The sequence below is a fragment of the Vanessa cardui genome, chromosome 25 (genome assembly GCF_905220365.1).
Source record: "Vanessa cardui chromosome 25, ilVanCard2.1, whole genome shotgun sequence".
Classification (NCBI taxonomy): domain Eukaryota; kingdom Metazoa; phylum Arthropoda; class Insecta; order Lepidoptera; family Nymphalidae; genus Vanessa; species Vanessa cardui.
The window spans coordinates 7,338,631-7,357,556 of NC_061147.1; the positions used below are offsets into that span (position 1 = coordinate 7,338,631).

General features: G+C 30.6%; 1 protein-coding gene across 5 annotated transcripts in view; it reads left to right on the forward strand.

Moving 5' to 3' along the window:
* LOC124540521 (zinc finger protein 408-like) overlaps positions 1–18,926 on the forward strand; it is a 104,649-nt gene that overhangs the window by 62,620 nt on the left and 23,103 nt on the right. For all 5 annotated transcript variants that reach the window (XM_047118155.1, XM_047118158.1, XM_047118156.1 and 2 more), the window contains exon 6: positions 11,845–12,076. In XM_047118155.1, coding sequence (XP_046974111.1) covers positions 11,845–12,076 — 232 coding nt within the window. The remainder of the gene's footprint in view (positions 1–11,844; positions 12,077–18,926) is intronic.

The window sequence follows — 18,926 nt, forward strand, 5'->3', positions numbered from 1 at the left end:
TATTATAAAATCGTTTTATCCGTAGGTTTTTATTTATGAAAAGCACTGTTCGAAATATAAACATTAACCGAAAAAATGGAATTTTTTTTTTTTAATTTTACTTGTAGAAGTCAGGACGAACTGCTTAATATTTATAGTCAACGTTCTAAATGTGTTCGAAATTTGAAAAAATATCTTCATCTCCTGATTGATTACTAGCCTGTCGAGAATTGACAGTAGCATGGAGTCTGATTGGCAGAGTTTTTATAAAGCGGAAAGCACGTAAAACCGTTGGTCTGGTGGAACTCTTTCCGGTTTTATCGGAATTGCTGTACCATTGGATAAAATATAGGAATAGCACATAAAGTGCACACATAATAGCACAAGTGCATACAATTGTGTGGCTAAAAACAGGCAAGAAGACATCACTGCTTGTGAAAAATAAAAGAGTGTTTTGTGAAAGGTCTTTTAGCTCGTCTATCTTGAACTATATATGCACAAGTATTTGGTTACTGAAAATCAACTATTCTGGAATATTTCAATGCTGTTGCTAAATTTTCTCGCTTTCGAAAATAATAAAATAACTCACACATGTCTTCTCACGCACACACACGTGATCATAATGTTGACATAGGTCAGTGTTGCGCAGATATACTTTTACTGCTGTCACTGACTTCACTATATATAAAACGCGATGTCCGTCGAACTTTTTGCCGTGTATTTTTTTTCTTATGAAACTGTAATAATTAATTTTTTGAAACTTATTGTCTCATCATTTGTGTATTGAATGATCTCTAATCTTTATCAAATATCAGTTAAACGGTTTTAACCTAAAAAGTAAATACATTTTTAAAGGTAGAATATAGTATCATAACTTTACAGATAGGTTTGTCCAAATACCTCTAGATATACGTCTATGTACATAACACATATAGGTAACTTATGTTCTCTGATTACCAAATGTTTCTTTTGGTGTTGTCAATAAAAAAAAATAAACGTTGAAAACTAAATATTCGAATCATACATAATAATGTTTAAATTCAAATTTCGAATACTGAGCGAACACAAGCAAATATATCATGTTGTGTTAGCAATAAAAAACTAAATAAGTTATAAGATAATACTCACACATACAACGCCAGCACACACGAACGCACTGTTTGTTGACATAGGTCAGTTGTTTTTTATTCTCGTTTCTTCGTCGTATAGTATTACATGTATTATTTTATAATGCACTCGTAATAATAGTTGACTTGTAATTCGATCGATTTTCAAGTTATTGTCAACTTAGTTTAATTTATTGGCGCCTTGCTGTCGTTATATTCGGGTCAAGTTATTAATGGACATCGGTTTTACTTATTTTTTGTTTCATATTGGAAACTTTAAAATGCTGTTGTTCTAACGTATATCAACTTCACTTCACAAAAAAGTTATTAATAATAAAAATAAAAAACGAAAAAAGTAGTTATCTTAAGAGATTGAGAAAATGAGATGATTATTTTTAAAAGGTCAGATAAGTAAAATTTTAATAAAGAAAAATAAATCATAATTATATAATATTAAAGGGGTTTATTTAAAGTATAGGCTTAAAACACGAGCGAATTCCTCTTCACGAGTAAAAACTTAGAGTTCATACTACTGTTGATGCTTCATGGTGAGAGATTTTCATCTGGCACTGGCGTTGTATTGCTTTACATTACTGAGTTGAGAACAATTATAAATACAAATTAATTACATAAAAATCTAAAGGTCCTAGTCTGGATTTCAACTTGCAACCTCTGTTCCTTGATACGATAATCTGTATATTTTCCAATTATCTATCTACGAGGTCATTATATTGGATCTAACAATTGCCAACCCACAATGCTACCTTACTATTCCAAATTTAAAAAATAAAAGATCAATGAAAATTCATTTTAATATTTATAGACAGACAGTGTTTTGTATATGTATCTAATTTTAGCAACGTATACAATATATTTGAAAGCTATATTATTGCTAACGGTGCATATCATATTATGTTTTTAGTCATATGTTTATTATTTATACAAACGTATAATGTTCAACCTTTTTTAAAACTAAACTTTTTTTTTAAATTCCATCTTTCATTCAATATTCATTAAAAAAAAACTAAATCGACATGTATTATTACATGTTTCGCTATAATCAAAATCGATTAAAACCAATGAACAGAAGTAATAACCATTCAATACTATTGACCAATTAAAAAAGATAATACGGTCTACAACTGGCGTTATTCTTTCAAATGCTGTACATAACATAATGGCTTAACTCGAATAATATGTAATTGAATATCAAGTTTATAACACTAATTATAGAGTTGAGATTTGATTGCATATGATAGGTCAAGTGTGTACACCATGTGGCAGTACCTCAGTAGGAAGTACAAAATATCGTGGGCGTAGAATCGAGATTGTACTATCTTAACCGTCATCTGACCAGACTATGTCCGTCTCTCTCTAACATAGCGTAGCCTACATACCATGAATCGGGACGAATCATTTATTTAGCAATCCTTGTTAGGTCTATTCGTTTATAGCCTACTTTTCTCTGTCTTAAATCAAATATTCTCTTCAATAACTATAGTAAAGCTACAGAGAGATGTACGAGGTGCTTTATATTCGAAATTAATATCACATAGATATTATATTGACTGTTTATTTTTGGTAATAGTATTGGACACAATTTATCTCAGGTTATAAGTTGTATTACTTTGACATGGGACTAAATCCTATCATATTTTCAACCATAATCAAAATAAACGTATTTCAAATCGCTTACAGGTTTTACTCAACCGAAAATGACTTAGAATCCGAAAACTCTACTGAAAAGAACTGTAACTAAACTCAGTAATTACTCTTTTTGGTGGTGGTGCTTTGTAAAAACCTGACTAATACTACCTACTCATCAGATATTCCAACGCCAAAAGGCAAAATTAGTCAAGGGTGCTCGAGCCAGTGGAACTACAGGCACAAGACACATAACATTTGTTCCAAATATTGGCGTATTGGCGATGTAAGAAGTAGTTACTATTATGTATTGGATGCTAGTGACCACTCACCATAAGCTGGCCTAATTGTTACCTCTGCTTATTTAATCGTAACGAAAATACACGCTTCTAATAACAAACAATCTTCCTTATTACATGTATTTATTTCTGTCGTAATAAAATTTAACATTCGAATAGCAACACAATACAAATCGTCCTGTAAAAACATTTATAGGTAAAACTGAAAGTGTTACCATAAATAAATAATAATACGGTTTTATTTTTTTAATATCTTTGTTTATACTTTCTTAACGCCAAGGCCGTTTTATATAAAGACTGATATAAATGAGTAACACACGCCTTGAACCGATAAGTACTTTGTTTAAAAATGTTTTTTTTTCTCAATAATACATCGTGTGTCATGGTATGACATCATTAAATATTTTTTTATTACCAGCCTGACATTTATGGTTTTACTTTAATAAGCGAAGAAATACAAAGTTCATAAATCTACAGTAATCTTTTAGATTACGACGTTTATGTTTAATATTATTACACTTAATTAAAGTCATCCAAAATAATATATAAATACTACATTTAAGTCTAAGTACAGTCAGCATCATATATATTCTAAAAGATAAGATTACCAAAAATATGGAAACATAAATTTATCAATCATATTTATACAACCTAAGTCTACTAAATATATTATCATTCAAATCATCAAAACACTGATAGTATGAATTTGACAATCTCAACTGTTACTTGATATAATGATGCTGACGGTACACAAATTTGTAATTCGAATCAGTCTTAATATTACAGAATCTGAATAATAAAGCATAAAATATTATTTAAGGCAAACCAAAAACCCAATATAACAATATGTTGTTACAAGACGTATAAAGAATTGCTATCGATCTATCCATTAAATAATTAAAATAGAACGACAAATTAAAATTCAATCAAAGAGAATCAAACGAAAGACGTTACGGAGGCAATAATAAAAAAAAAAACACACCCCTTCTATGTATCGGCGGTTTTTGTAACAACAAAATTACATACTTCACGGGAAGCGATAACTTGTTAATTGTAACTTTGACACCTGTTTCGTATATTATGTTGACAAGTAAACCGCTTGGGGTTAGATTCGAATAAAAATTACTAGCTTTTAAAAAATGGTTCCGCATGGATACACGAGAAAATATTGAAATGTTTGTTCACATAAAAGAATAATCTGTGACACAACTACAGGCACAAGGGACATAACATCTTAGTTCCCAAGGTTGGTGGCACATTGACGATGTAAGGAATAGTTAATATTTCTTACAGCGTCATTGTCTTTGGATGATGGTGGCCACTTACCATCAGGTGGCCCATATGCTCGTCCGCCAACCTAAACCATAAAAAACACGCTATTGTCCATCATTGAGCTTCTAAAGTAGTTTGATAACCTCTTAGATTTGAAACCTAATAAAGAATTCATTGATTGTAAGCATTAAGATTTTGGGAGTTACAAAACACTCTCTCCTAATTTGCCGTCCCTGTGGATTATGGGATTCAGGAAAAAGAGTGTGAATCTGTATGTGTGTGTGACTAGTTTCCGTTAAGATATTATAAGACATTATATAATAATAATTTTATGCCCTGTATTGAAAGTCTGTGTGTCTTACCCATATAAGACTACTTCTTATATTTTTTTAATTTTGGAAAATATGGTTTTACCCGTTTCAGTATTCCGAATATTGGAATACCTTCATATGTTTAACAAAACTTTTTTTATTATTAATTCAATATATTAAAAAGAAGTAACAGTTGACACTTTTGACTAATTTTGTGTTAACGAAACAGGTAATACTTTTTTTTAATTTGAAAATACAGTTCAAGATATACGTTATCTAAAGCACAAACAAAAATATTTTTTGTAACTATTCTATTCTATTTATAAATCTCCCTATCATAAATATGAATAAACCTAAAGACTTTTGTGTTCAAGTCTTTTTACGTGTAACTTGCTTAAAGCTATAATAATATGTTATTATAATGTAACAAAATTAAGAATATTGTATCTTGAACTATGCTCCAATAACCGCACAGCCTTTGAGGAGTTTGCCCTCAAATTGAGGGATGCCACATAACCTAGATCTGGACTCCTCCATACTAATGAAATTCACGTGACACTGGACGCTATAGCGATATTTTTATAATTAATCTTAAAAGGCAGGCAGGCTTACATTCGACTACTCTGTCGAGTCAAGAGTCTTCTCTTCACAATGCAATTATGAGTATTTAATTCTCAAGACTTTTTACAATGCAATTATGTCTATTAAATACTCGGTTCAAATTATAGTACAACACAACTTAGATATAGCATCGGCCAAATTCGTAAAACTGATCACATCCGAATTAAGTACGCTATCCCAAATTAACAATATTTATTTATTATTGAATATGATCTTTACACAAACGTAATATATTGTAATATCATATGACCTAATATATTCGTCAATTTGATATGTCGATTATGCACTTGCTTCTCGGGTTGAACTGACGCGGGATTCCATAGCGACGAATAGCGTCGAATGGCGCGATAGGAAGATATTTCTATTGTTTGTAAAACGGCATTAACCGGTTTTATTTCATTTGCCGATGCTACATCTAGGCTATATCGTACTATACGGTCTATATGCCAGTTTCAGTGGAAAAAATAGATCGATTTTTTTACCTGATTTGTTTATTATATTTTTAATCTATGGCATTTGATATTTTCTATTAATTCTTAATTGTAACACACACACATTATATATTACACACACACGTAAAAACCGGACTTTCTATACATATATCGTCGGTGTACGAGTGCACTTTTATTTTTTAACGCATGCGCATCGTCGAGCTCATTTAGATTATATTTAGCCTGACCCGTGTAGCTGACACTGAACGAATTTTTCTGAACTTGACTCAATTCTTTTCAATGTTTATTTTTATACATGTTAAATCTGATCTTTATCGAGTATTTATGCGGGGAGCGAATTCATATATCATTTTGAAATTATCGCGCCGTCTTTTTATTTATAACTTCAAGATAAAATTGCACTCTATTCGATAAAAAGGTTTTATAGTTGAATGGAAAATCGAATGTGTTCTATTTTCGAATATCAAAATTCCAAATTTTAATTCACAATTTGATAATCGATGATCGTCTCGAAGGTAAAACGTTGTAAATCGTCTCTAGCTAATATGCTGCTTTGGTGCGTATTTCCATCAAATATTATACTATTTGTAGTCAATGTCGTATATCACTAACATATCTCGATCTTGTTTTATGACGTATTTATAGTTGTATACAAAATAGGTCCACAATATTGAAGTATTATATTAAATATATTATATTAATTAACAGACACCGTACAATAATTGCCTGAGGATAATCAGTCAGTACAGGATAATCGTATTAGAAAAAGCGATACCGGTCATAAATGAAAAAGAGTAACTACTGATTTTCTTTCCGGTTCTTCTCTGTAGAATCTACTTTCCGAACCTGCTGCTTGTAAAAGCCTACTTGAATATACATTATTATGATTTTAATTTTTGTAATATACAAATATATTTTCAACCAATCACAGAGCAGTATTCTTTTGTCAAATAACATAACATTTATCAATGATTATTAGTCCATATATATATCGCTATGAAGCAAATATTCACGTGACGATATCTGCAACGCCACAACAATGCTTTGTATTGTTGCTGGAGGGTGAGCGAACCGGTGTAATTCCGGACACAAAAGACATCGTCTTAGATCTGACGGTTTTCAGCGTGTTGGGAATGTTTGGGGCTTACAGAAATACCTAGACAACACCAATTCCCTTCGGTAGCCTAGTTTTAACCATCTTTATATAGAGATAACATCTCTTTAAATGATACATATGCTACATACATTATTAAATGTAGTCTATAATTCTATCCTTTTGAAACGGCTTGGAGATTATCCGACCACTCTTCTCTTATGTAGGTTGGTGTATACCTGGTAGATTTCCATTCGATACATCATCGCTTAAATAAATAATAATCTCAAATTAAGGACATTAAAATTAAAAGATTTTTTTCTGGATTTGAACCGATAATAATAATCGATTAAGATATAAGTATTCTAACAATCGCATCGTTAAGAATCGTTCATCGTTATGAAAAATATTTAAGGACTTTTCAAAATTGATTATTTTTTTTTTAATTAAAAACATCGAAAAAAGGTTTTATTAAAACAATGTATAATTGGCAACCTCACACTTGAGTTCAATAAACAACACTGGCTAGTAAAAATCAAAATTATTTCAGTTATCAAGACTCGAATCTTGTTAAAAATCGCAACGGAAGGGTTGTCCCTAATAGAGACTTAATACCACCGGCGGAACGATTCACGGAAATATTATGATCTTTGCATTTTTCATGGGTTTTTTATGTCGTTTTTTATATTGCTAATTATAAGGGGTTGTCCGATCACGTTCCGTATTACGGTGATGATTTAACATCAATGACGTCATTTTAATCAACCTTGAATGGTATTTTTAAGGCGGGTTCAAATCCAGGCAAAAAATGAATTTTCATGTCCTTAATTTGTGTTTATAATTGATCACATGCTCAGTGGTGAACCAGTGTGGTGAAATATGCTCCTAACCTACTCCACAAAAGAAAATGAGGCCTTAGCCCAGCAATGGGAAATTTACAGGCTATACACGTTTTTGTAGTTTTGTCGATATCATATAAGAAAGTACACTTACAAATGAATCATTTAATGGTAAAAGGTTAACAATACACCATCAACCTTAGGAACTAAGATGTTATGTTAATTGTATCTGTAGTTACACTGGCTCACTCACTTTTCAAACTAAAATACAATAATACTAAGTATTGCTGTATGGCGGAAGAAGACCGAAGTTTTTGATAAATTAAATTATTTAGGGTATGTTCTCTAATATTTCTTTTGTCTGTATTTTCTCCTTGCATTATGCCTTTTGCTGTCCATATACAGAACCCGCTAGGCACTTAACCTTTAAATGGAAAAATATATAATATCTTTTATAAATTTTGTTAAAGAAATATCAAGTGTCACACTTGATTTTGATATCTTCTGGACTAATCTAATGTTTTTATTACATTAAGTTCTTATATCAATTAATCATTTTTTTAAATGACAGACTAGGCCTTCTTATATTATCATTAATATACAATCTAACTTGATAAGAATACAAATAAAAATTGTCGCTATAATTAAAAAAAATAACCATAAAGCAGTCTAATGCTTTGTATGATTTTTTCGCATTTATCGCAATATTAAACAGGAAATAAACTCTAATAAACACTTCAAACCAAAATAACAATAACAATAGAAGGAAACGCCACACACACTAATTGTCTTAATTAATTTTTACGATAATATTGTATTTTTCTTGTCGGAGCGGAGATGTGGCACGAACATAACAGAAACGGGTTTATTTAGAAGCGATTATCATAAAACATTATAACAGTTAGGTCGATAGTGATATCGTTATAAATCTCCGAGTATATCTCACGTTGCGCCTTCCGGGAATAGAACCTTAGACCCCGGCATCATAGCGTATCAAAAGCATAAATTCTTTGCAATTTCTTCGTTGCGTGATCAAAACCTCTAGTTCCACTTTCTAACACGCGTGAAAGGGCTACAATGTCGACCAATTAAAGTATACACCACAATATTCTTAGCACAAAATAAAATAGTGTAATATTATTTAAAAAAAATAAAGGTCAGGCTTACTCACGGCTTAATATAGTACGTATATACAAACAAATCAGCGTCCGTCTTTTCCTGTTGTCTACTGAAAAATATAGCCGTTTATTACAGGAAGGAGATAAGGAATTAAAAATATTTCATGTAAAACAACTTAATAAGTGTTTGTAACGTTATTTTCCTCAATCAAAGCGGATTAATACAGCGTTACATTACAATTAGACACTGTTTTAGTATGCACGCGTTTTTTTTGCGATGAAATGCCTTGTGATGTGTGGAATAAGTTCGAGAATGCCGCCTTTCTATCTCAGGTAATATTTATCTTTCTTCGTATAAGATCGATAATTAAACGATCGCCTCCTGGCTATTTAATTTCATTTAAATTGTTTATATAATAAATATATGATACAAAACAAAAACCCGCTGAGTTTCTTTCGCCGGTTCTTCTCAGGTCGGGGTATTTTCTTTTCCGAACCGGTGGTACTGTTTCAATTGACCATCAATAACAAACTGTAATACTTCTATATTGAATAAAGCAATTTGAGTTTTAGCTTATATCGTAACTAACATGTATCATTAAATTCCCTATGTAATAACTTATTATAAAAAAAAAAAAACATATACAAACTTATTCGTTTAACCTTCTTATTTATTATCCCGTAAATACAGCAATAAATAGAATCCACTATATTATAAATAACGGTAAATACGAGTCAAGTATGAACTTATATCACAGGATTGAGGTGAAAATAATATATCGTATTCTAATAGCAATAATGTTAAAACGTGTATACATTTTCTTGGCCTACATTGTACGTTCGCGTGTCTGAAGTCGTTTCTTTGCAATCGCATAGAAGTAAGGTTTCGATAAATATACCTATGTTATATATAACTGAGATTAAACTGATTGCATTATTTGTTAACGACAATTGTTTATTTTACGTAATTAATTTATATTTTGTGTATACTTTAATGCACCATTAATGTATTCGTTATTTATAACGTTATTTCAAAATAAAATTTATTTTTTCTTGTTTAATTAAATAAACTGTTGTTAAATTATTGTATTGTTTATCGTTAAGGAAAAATTATAAAAATGAAGTTTATTTAAATTGCTATACTATGCTCTGATGAGACATGCAATATTTTTAGCGCTCGTTAAAATTTTCATATTTTTTTTAATTAATAGTAAAAGTAAATATATTTAATATGTTAATTCAGATTTACAAAACTCTTATCTATCATAACATACAAAGCACAAATATAGTCCATAAAAATATGGTTAATTACCAATAAAAGATTCTAAGTAAAATAATAATCACTGACAGACAAAAAAGTCGTTAATAATGCGCTTCACTATTTAAAAAAGAATCTTTAAGTATTTTATGATACTTCCTTTCAAATGTAACGTTGATTTTATCTAAAACTAAGAAAATTATTTACTTTAAAGAGAAGAATCTTATTAATATACATATACGCTCATTGTATACATTATTAGTAAAAAATATAATTAAACAAACAATTCAATTAATATATAAAAGTAAGTTAGATAAAATCCTAAGAAGCAGAAATCCCACAAGCAATATCATATCAAAATATACCGCTCACGGACTATGCGAAGGCGATAAATAATTTTAAGTCCCTATAATTCCCTCTTATCTGACTCACTGGTAGAAAGCAATTTCTTTACCATGGCAAAATTATAGGAGCCAGCGCGAAACTTAACACCCTACACCTAATGTGGACTATACACGGACGGACCGGCCCTATAATATCGTATGACGTATATTTTAACACTTTATTTATTTAGGAATTTAAATCTCATGTTAAAAATTACTTTGATCAATTATTCTCGATAGAAGATAAAGTATGGTATAGTTCGATGATTTTTTTGCTGGATATGCATTAGTGTAGTTTTATTTCACACAGTGTGATTCTTGTAGATTTTGTTGTCGTAATAGTACTTGATTATAGATTATTGCGAAATCGATTTTCGACTTTTTATACTGGATTTAATAATTCTTCTTAGTTTTCTTTTGTGAAGATATGTTGTCGTTTGTGTATCATGTTCATTAAATGTTTCTAAATTGTAAATTTTTTAAAAAAAGAATGTCGTTGTTATAAATATGTGTGCTATTAATGTTCCATGGTGAATTCTAACGCGGACTATCAATTAATTTGAATCATACAAAAATTAACTATACTAATGTTACGAAAGAGTGGGCTTAATATTAATTGATATCCAGACTATAATATATATTTGTTTATCTGAGTTGCTCGCCGGTTCTTCTCTAGAAACTACCTTCGGAGCTGGTGGTAGCTTAACATTAAATACAATACTGTTTGTAACCTAATTGAAAGATAAATATTACCTGAGATAGAAAGGCGGCATTCTCGAACTTATTCCACACATCACAAGGCATTTCATCGCAAAAAAACGCGTGCATACTAAAACAGTGTCTAATTGTAATGTAACGCTGTATTAACCTAATTGAATATTATATATTTTGATTTCGACAACAAATATCGATTTCATTAAATTTCAAGTTTATATTACAAAAAAAACAATTGAAATGAAATATATTTATTTTACTATATCATGTTTTCAATGTACGATTACATTTTAAAAATCATTACGTCTTGTACATATTTAAAAACGATCATGTTACAAAAATATGCAACTTATGCGACTCAATGAAAAATAAATATATTAAAATAACTTTAAACTACTTTTAATGAGTTCCATACGAATTACATGGATAAGTTACGTGTTTTAGTGAAAGTTGTACTCTGATTCTAATACTTATATTATAAGAACATATATTATTTCCTCTGAAAATAATTTAATGTGATTCGTTTATTTTGCAATTCTCATAAGAACTTCTGGACCGATTAAAAAAATCACATTATGAGAAATATTAACTAATGTTAACATTTTTCAGTTAATTTATTTATAAGGCATAACATCTTAACTATGAAACAAATATCCCTAAATCCCTTAAAGAAAGCACGAATTGCACAATCTCAAAGTCTGTTCCTCATCCAACATTCAAATTACCAAATAAATCAGCCATTACCCCGTTTCCAGATCTTCATGCACAAAAACGCCATGCAGATGCACGCAAGGGAGCTGCAACGTGGCTTGGGTGGTGAGGTGAAGCCGCACCAATGCCAGCAGTGCCTGAAATCATTCAGCTCTAACCACCAGCTGGTCCAGCATATCAGGGTCCACACGGGCGAGAAGCCCTACAAATGTTCCTACTGCGACAGACGGTTCAAGCAATTGAGCCACGTCCAACAACATACCCGGTTACATACAGGTCAGTTTAGTGATTTATATATATTATTACTGATATTACGATTATTCCGGTCATACTATTAAAGTCCGATTTTCATTTTATCAAATGTAGTACTGAAAAATCGTTTAGTCAAAAACAAAATTGGCGTTTCCAAACAAATTCTTAAAACTGTGACGGATAAAGTTTACATTAATTATGGTTAAAAATGTTTTTAAATGCGCTTGTTATATTCGAACAAAGTCATAGGACTAAACAATTGAATTTATATTTAACTGAAACCATTAGGAGGTTTCGCAACAATCATCTATCGCGGCATCCATAAGGCAAAACGTGATCTAAAGCTAGTGTAAATAAACAAATTTAATAAAACGCAAGCGCATACATCACGGCATACGGGATGTGTCTTCAGAATTCCAAATTTAAACCGGTCGGCCATTATAAAACAGATCGCATCGCGAGCTATTTCGCGCTTAAAAACATTCTCTCGATACGAAATTACTGTTTTAAAGCAATAACGCATTTAATCTAAAATTTAAATATTTCAAATTTCGAATGCATGAAATTCCTTTTTTAAAATTAATTCTGCAATTCGCACCTAATTATCAAACCGTACAATACCTCAAAAATAAGTTCTTAAACATGTCGACGACATCAGAAGTTAGTAAAAACTAAATCCGATTTCCGTGGTTAAAACAGCAGTGGCCTTATAAAATACCTATAGCACTCATGCAACTCGTTATTCTGCCTCCATATACGTGCCGCAAAAACAATCCGAGACTAGAACAACTTTTATAATTAAAACTACGTTCGTTCCATTGGCCGGAGTTTCCGCGAAAAAAATTACGAACGCCGTATACGTGAAAAGCGGGAAAAAAATTGTCCAATGGTCTGCTGCTGCCGGACGGCCGGCCAATCAGAACACGGCTCTACGCAACGTACATTCTACGTGGTTTAGAAAAAAAATATATTCACGTGTTTTTCCATGTTCGAACTAGCCAATAGCAACGTTTCGGGCTATTCGTATGCGCAATATAATTCAATTAGTTATTCGGTGGGATCTTTTTTCAATGTCGACTTATATTGATATGTAGATGTTAGCGGCTATTAACATATTTTATATTTTCTTGTCTAAATAATGCATAGTTAATTGATATCTAATAAATAATCCATTTATGCGAAATAACATATCTCAATTTCATTATACGTTGTATTCCATTTAAATAATTTAAATTTGACATCGAAATAATATAATTTTAAATTGATTTAATTTAGTTCATATTCGATATACGTGTGTATGTCTAAACAGGTATAATACTTTTTTAAATAAAAAAAAAATAGAACAAAGCATTGTCAATGTTCCCACACTTTTTCACACAATAGTCAATAGCATTGTTGCCAGTAGTAATTAAATATTTATTCACGGTTCACGATGATTGTTGGCTGCCAGTGCGTAATGAGTTTTTTAATTGTCGTAATTACAGTAGTGTCCACACATGACGGCCAGTTGAAGTGTGACTTTGAAATTTAACATGTTGACTTTACGGACGCTTAAATGTAGTGTGAAATTATCTTTTTGTTCTTAAATTTAATTTTTGTCAGACATTTCATGAAATATTAATTATTTATACAACAAAAGTAAAAACTTTATTTTTTTAAAAAATGTTTGTTTTATAAGTGGAATACTGGAAAATTGATATTTTTTTTATTTATTAATAGTAATTATTTTAAAAGCGTTGCTATAATTCTGTGTCAAATAGAGCGGAAACAGAATCCTATAAAAGAGCGATGCTTTCAATTTTTCCATTCACTTTAATCAAAGGGAGAGATTTTAAAAGTTTTTCAAATAAATAGAATGGCGAAGTAAAAACTCCGTCTTTTACGTCAATTACTTCGATTTTACATAACAATGGCTCTCCGGAGTCCATCTTTATTTATTTTGAAATTGGAACTTACAGATAGAACGAAATGTATTTGTTTGAATTTAGAATACCATTTGTCAAACGCGTATATACTATAGGCAAGCTTAAGTAACCGTTAGTGAAATACATATCCAATTATAATTAATATTAGACTACCCTACTAATTAGAAAAGTATGTATATTTAGGTCGATTATATATATCTTAATATAATCTTTCTAAGATTTTCATATGGTTTTCAACACTAGCTCGAGTAATTAATAAAGAAGAATTATATGTATGTCTAAAATATTGATGATTATTGCAGCTTTCGAAAATAAATCAATCCATTTGAGAAGTTTTCTCTACCAATAGTTATGTTACGATAAAAAAATTATAAAGACTCTTTCATCTACCCGGGTGAATCCAGGGCATCTAGCTAGTGTATTGTAATCGTAGAGAATTGTATTTCGAACGATTCGTATTTATATTTCCGGTAGAATTATTAGGAAGTGCGCGTTAAAGTAATTCGTATGCGTATTTGTTAATTGAATATTCGAACTGACCAATGGAATAATTGACACATAATTAAATGGTAATTGGAAACATTTTTTCTGTATGATTTCTCTTTTTACGAATACTATTCATATTCTGTTCGAATTTTAAAAGAAAGCTATATGAAATAAGCTGAGATGGCCCAGTAGTTAGAACGCGTGCATCTTAACCGATGATTTCGGGTTCAAACTCAGGCAAGCACCACTATATATATAATTAATTTGTGTTTATAATTCATCTCTTGTTTGGCGGTGAAGGAAAACATCGTGAGGAAACCTGCATGTGTCTAATTTCATCGAAGCCACATGTGCATTCCACCAACCCGCATTGGAACAGCGTGGTGGAATATGTTCCAAACTCTCTCCGTAATGGAAGAGGAGGCCTTATCTCGGCTGTGGGAAATGTACAGGCTGTTACTTTACTTTACTTTACTTTTATGAAATGAATTTAAAAAAATGAATATAATCCCTCACATCATAAAATAGAATACTACAAAAAATTTTAAGTATAAACATTTTGTACTAATAATAAATAATAGTTCTGCCTATGCAAACGTTTGTTTTTAAATTCAGAATCAAAGCATTGAATTGATATCATTTCAAAGTCCAATATTAATCGTGAGGTAATATGAACACGTCAGTAGTTTAATTTGAAAGCGGATGAAATTGTCACTTGTATATAAAAAAACCTTCTTCAAAACGCGCTGCATCTCCTTGTACAAGTTTTATCTACATCGGTTCAGTTCTTTTTCAATTACGTGTTACGAAAAAAAAGTCAGTTAATTTACTAAAGGTTATATATTTTTTGTTTTTGTTTTAGTTGTTTTACAGTCCCGTGTCATAAAAAAGTCTCTTCCCTAACAACGGTAGATAAATTTTATTTATAATAGTTATTTTTGTAATGATGTTAGTTTTGATAAGTAAAGAATAAAACGCAATGTTAATATATTAACAAACAATAGCTTAGCTTTATCATTAAATCTTAATCGAATAATAATAAAATAATTAACAATAATTGCTTGCAAATTAAATAAAAGAAAAATAAACACAAACCTGTTTATTTCTTTGGATTAGGATAGGATTTTGTCTTGGTGGATATTATCCATTCATTAATTCTACTGCCTAAGATAAATACTTCGTAGTGCTGTGTTCCAGTTTGTATAGCTAGTGAGCCAGTGTAAATATTGATACATGAGCCCCTTAGATCCTATTGTTAGTTGTGCATTGATAGTCTGTTTAGGGTATGGTTTATAATTCTTTTAGTGATAATGTCTGTTATTTTGTGTATAATGTATGTAAGGACAAAAGCAGAGATATTATCTGTAATTATATAAACTCTAGTTATTTAAACTAACATTATAAATGCTTAAGTAACTCTCTATAATTCGGTTTCACAGTTAAATCGCTGAACTGAATTTGATTAAATTTGGTATGAAGGTTGTCCCAAAAGAAGGATATATGTAGGTATCTTTTAATACCAATGCTCATAATACGTGGCAGAAGCCATGAAAGAAAATAAGTATAAAAATTAAAAAAAAAAATCGAAGTCCATAAATGTCGATTGGGCTTAAAATAAGTCATTGTAACTTCAGATACGAGATCTCAGATTGACATCGCATATATTATGTATTCATATTTTAAAGCAGAAGGTTTTATTGTGAACAAGTTATATACATGTATATTGATTTAAGAAAGAGATTAATTTAAAAGAAATCTCTGAAAAGGGATAGGGATAACATTGTCAAGGTATAGAATGCAACTTTGTTTGATGGTAGGATAGAGGTGGTACCTACCCAGGTACCCAGACGGTCTTGAAGCACCTTGTCTTTACTTGCTGAGATCTAAGACCCTAATTGGATTATAATATTATGTTTCATAATAATTATATTTTTTGAATATGTTTATATATATAGAACCTCATTAAATCGAAACTTCATCATGGGTCCAGATAAAAAAGCGCAGGTGCGCTGACAAGTTGCTGAGATCTTACGCTCGAAAGCGCGAAAACTCGATATTAAACTGTAAAGACGAGGAGGTGAGATCGTCAAGCCCGAATCGTATTCATCATCTTAATAAACTTCAATCCGTATTTATTTCATACAGATAACATATCATAAACTATTGTTTCCTTTTTAAGAGTGCAGTTATCACTTTTCCTACATTTCGAAGAAAATTAAGCCCATAATTCGTTCATTGGTTAAAATAAATAAATAAATAAATTATATCTGACCTTGCCTAGGTTGAATCTTTTCTTGATAGTTATCTTCTCTAGAATATCTAGGTCTCTCTAGAATATGACTACATATTCTCTGGTTTATTTCGCTCATGATCAGCATGATTATATATTAGTTATTTATTTACAAGATTTAAAGAAAGAAAAAAAATCAGTTTACAAAATTGAATATTTACAAAAAACCTATTTGACGTCCTAGAATACTTCCTTGGTAATTTTTGTATTTTTTATTGTTAATAGCTTAAATAATTACGGATTAGTGATAATTAGTGCAGAACATATGATACTGTCTGACACATTAAGATGGAGCTTATGATAATATCAAATGATAAATTATAAACACAAATGTATGAAATGAAAAGAGGAAATTCTTCGATTTAAGATATCCAGCTAAAGTTTAAATTGTGAGCGTTTTTCGATCAAGTGAATTTTCTTACGTAACCCTAAAAATCGGAGCCAGCCAACAAAGACTCACTGTCCGAGTGGAAAGTATTTTACTAATTTACGGAGTTTTCATCCCTTTTGAAACAGTCGAGAAGTTTTTTTAATAACATTTTCTGATATCACTTTTGATTCTTTGCGAGAGGTGATTTAAGGTTGAACTAAAAAAGTCTTACATTTATTTCACTTTTTTTTTAATTATGTTTCGTAAAGTGTGACAAAAAATTATATTTAATTTGAAATGGAACATCCAGAAATAATTAAACAAAACAATATAGAACCTAGTCAAAACAAAACAATACAAGCTATTTTAAATATTAATAACGCTTATTTCAAACAGATGTTCCTATTGGATGACATTTATGATGACACCGCAGTTATTAAGCAAACAAAAAGTTATTTCCAAATAGGACTAGCAATATCTAAATAGAGTGAAAAAAAGAACCCACTAATATTATTCACAGAACAACTTACGACTACTACGCTATAGATATAACAATCTTCAATCGTCATCTGAGTGTATATGCATTTATCAAATTCCAAATTTAAATTTAAAATAAAATAACTGTTTCAATTTTCAAATGGATTTTTAAGGATCCCGAAACTCAAATAAAAACCAGAACAAATAAAAAACAATATTTAAGGTATTATTACTTTAATAGTATAACGTGCTTACATGTCAGTGTGAGTACGAATAAAATATTGGTATTCCGTACATTTATAAATGTGTGTGTGCACGTAATACGAACACATAAACACACACACATCCGTTTTTTATATAATGATGTAACAACGTAAACGCGTAAGCCACACTTACGAGATCGCTGTCATATTAAACAGTCCTGATACGAAATTGTGCATTTGGGGGGTGTCGTGTCAACTATCACTTATATACCTACATGTGGGGGTTGATCTGGGAGTGGGGAAATCAATACAGTCATTGCGTCGCGATGACGGTGACCCCGCGGCTAACAAAATTTCACGCTATTTTCGTATTTATATAAAACGGGATACAGTCGATTTTCCTTTGAACTCTCATTTTGAATATAAACATGTATATTACATACATGCACAATATTCAGTAATATGATCGTGAATACTAAATACGGTGACGCTTGAAATTCTCTTTTATGCACTATTTCCATTAATATTACATTTAATATGTATTTCCATGTCCAAATTACTTTGATACCTACAGCTCTATTAAATATATATTGAAGACGTACTTTATTTATTTGGTCCGCTTATTAAGTAATCCATATTAATGTCATCATTTTATCGCTTTGAAAAATGATGACATTCCTTACAATATACAATTTCAGTCATGGCGGCTTTCCTTACGATACCTAACCTAACCAACTACAAATTATATTGCGTAAGTACGAATACAAAAACAGAAGCGCACTCTATATTCGCACACAAATAGTCTGACAAGTCTTTAAATTAGGCACAAAATCCTGTGGCATTGTTAATTTACTAACTCCTTTAGAAAATTCAAGTCATTTCTATTGACTCAACTCCTTCAATCCTATAGACTTATAAGACTTATTTTTAGGTAGGCAGAATGGCAAATAGGGATAGACAAATAGGATATCTAGAAGTGAATATTCACCACCCATAAACAGTGGGACTGTTACAGATAGCAATGCTTGGAAGTCCCTTGAATCTACTTCCAACAGCTCACTTACAATTAAAAGTATTGCTTAATGGTAGAATATCTGAGAAATTGTACCTAGCCAAAGTCCTA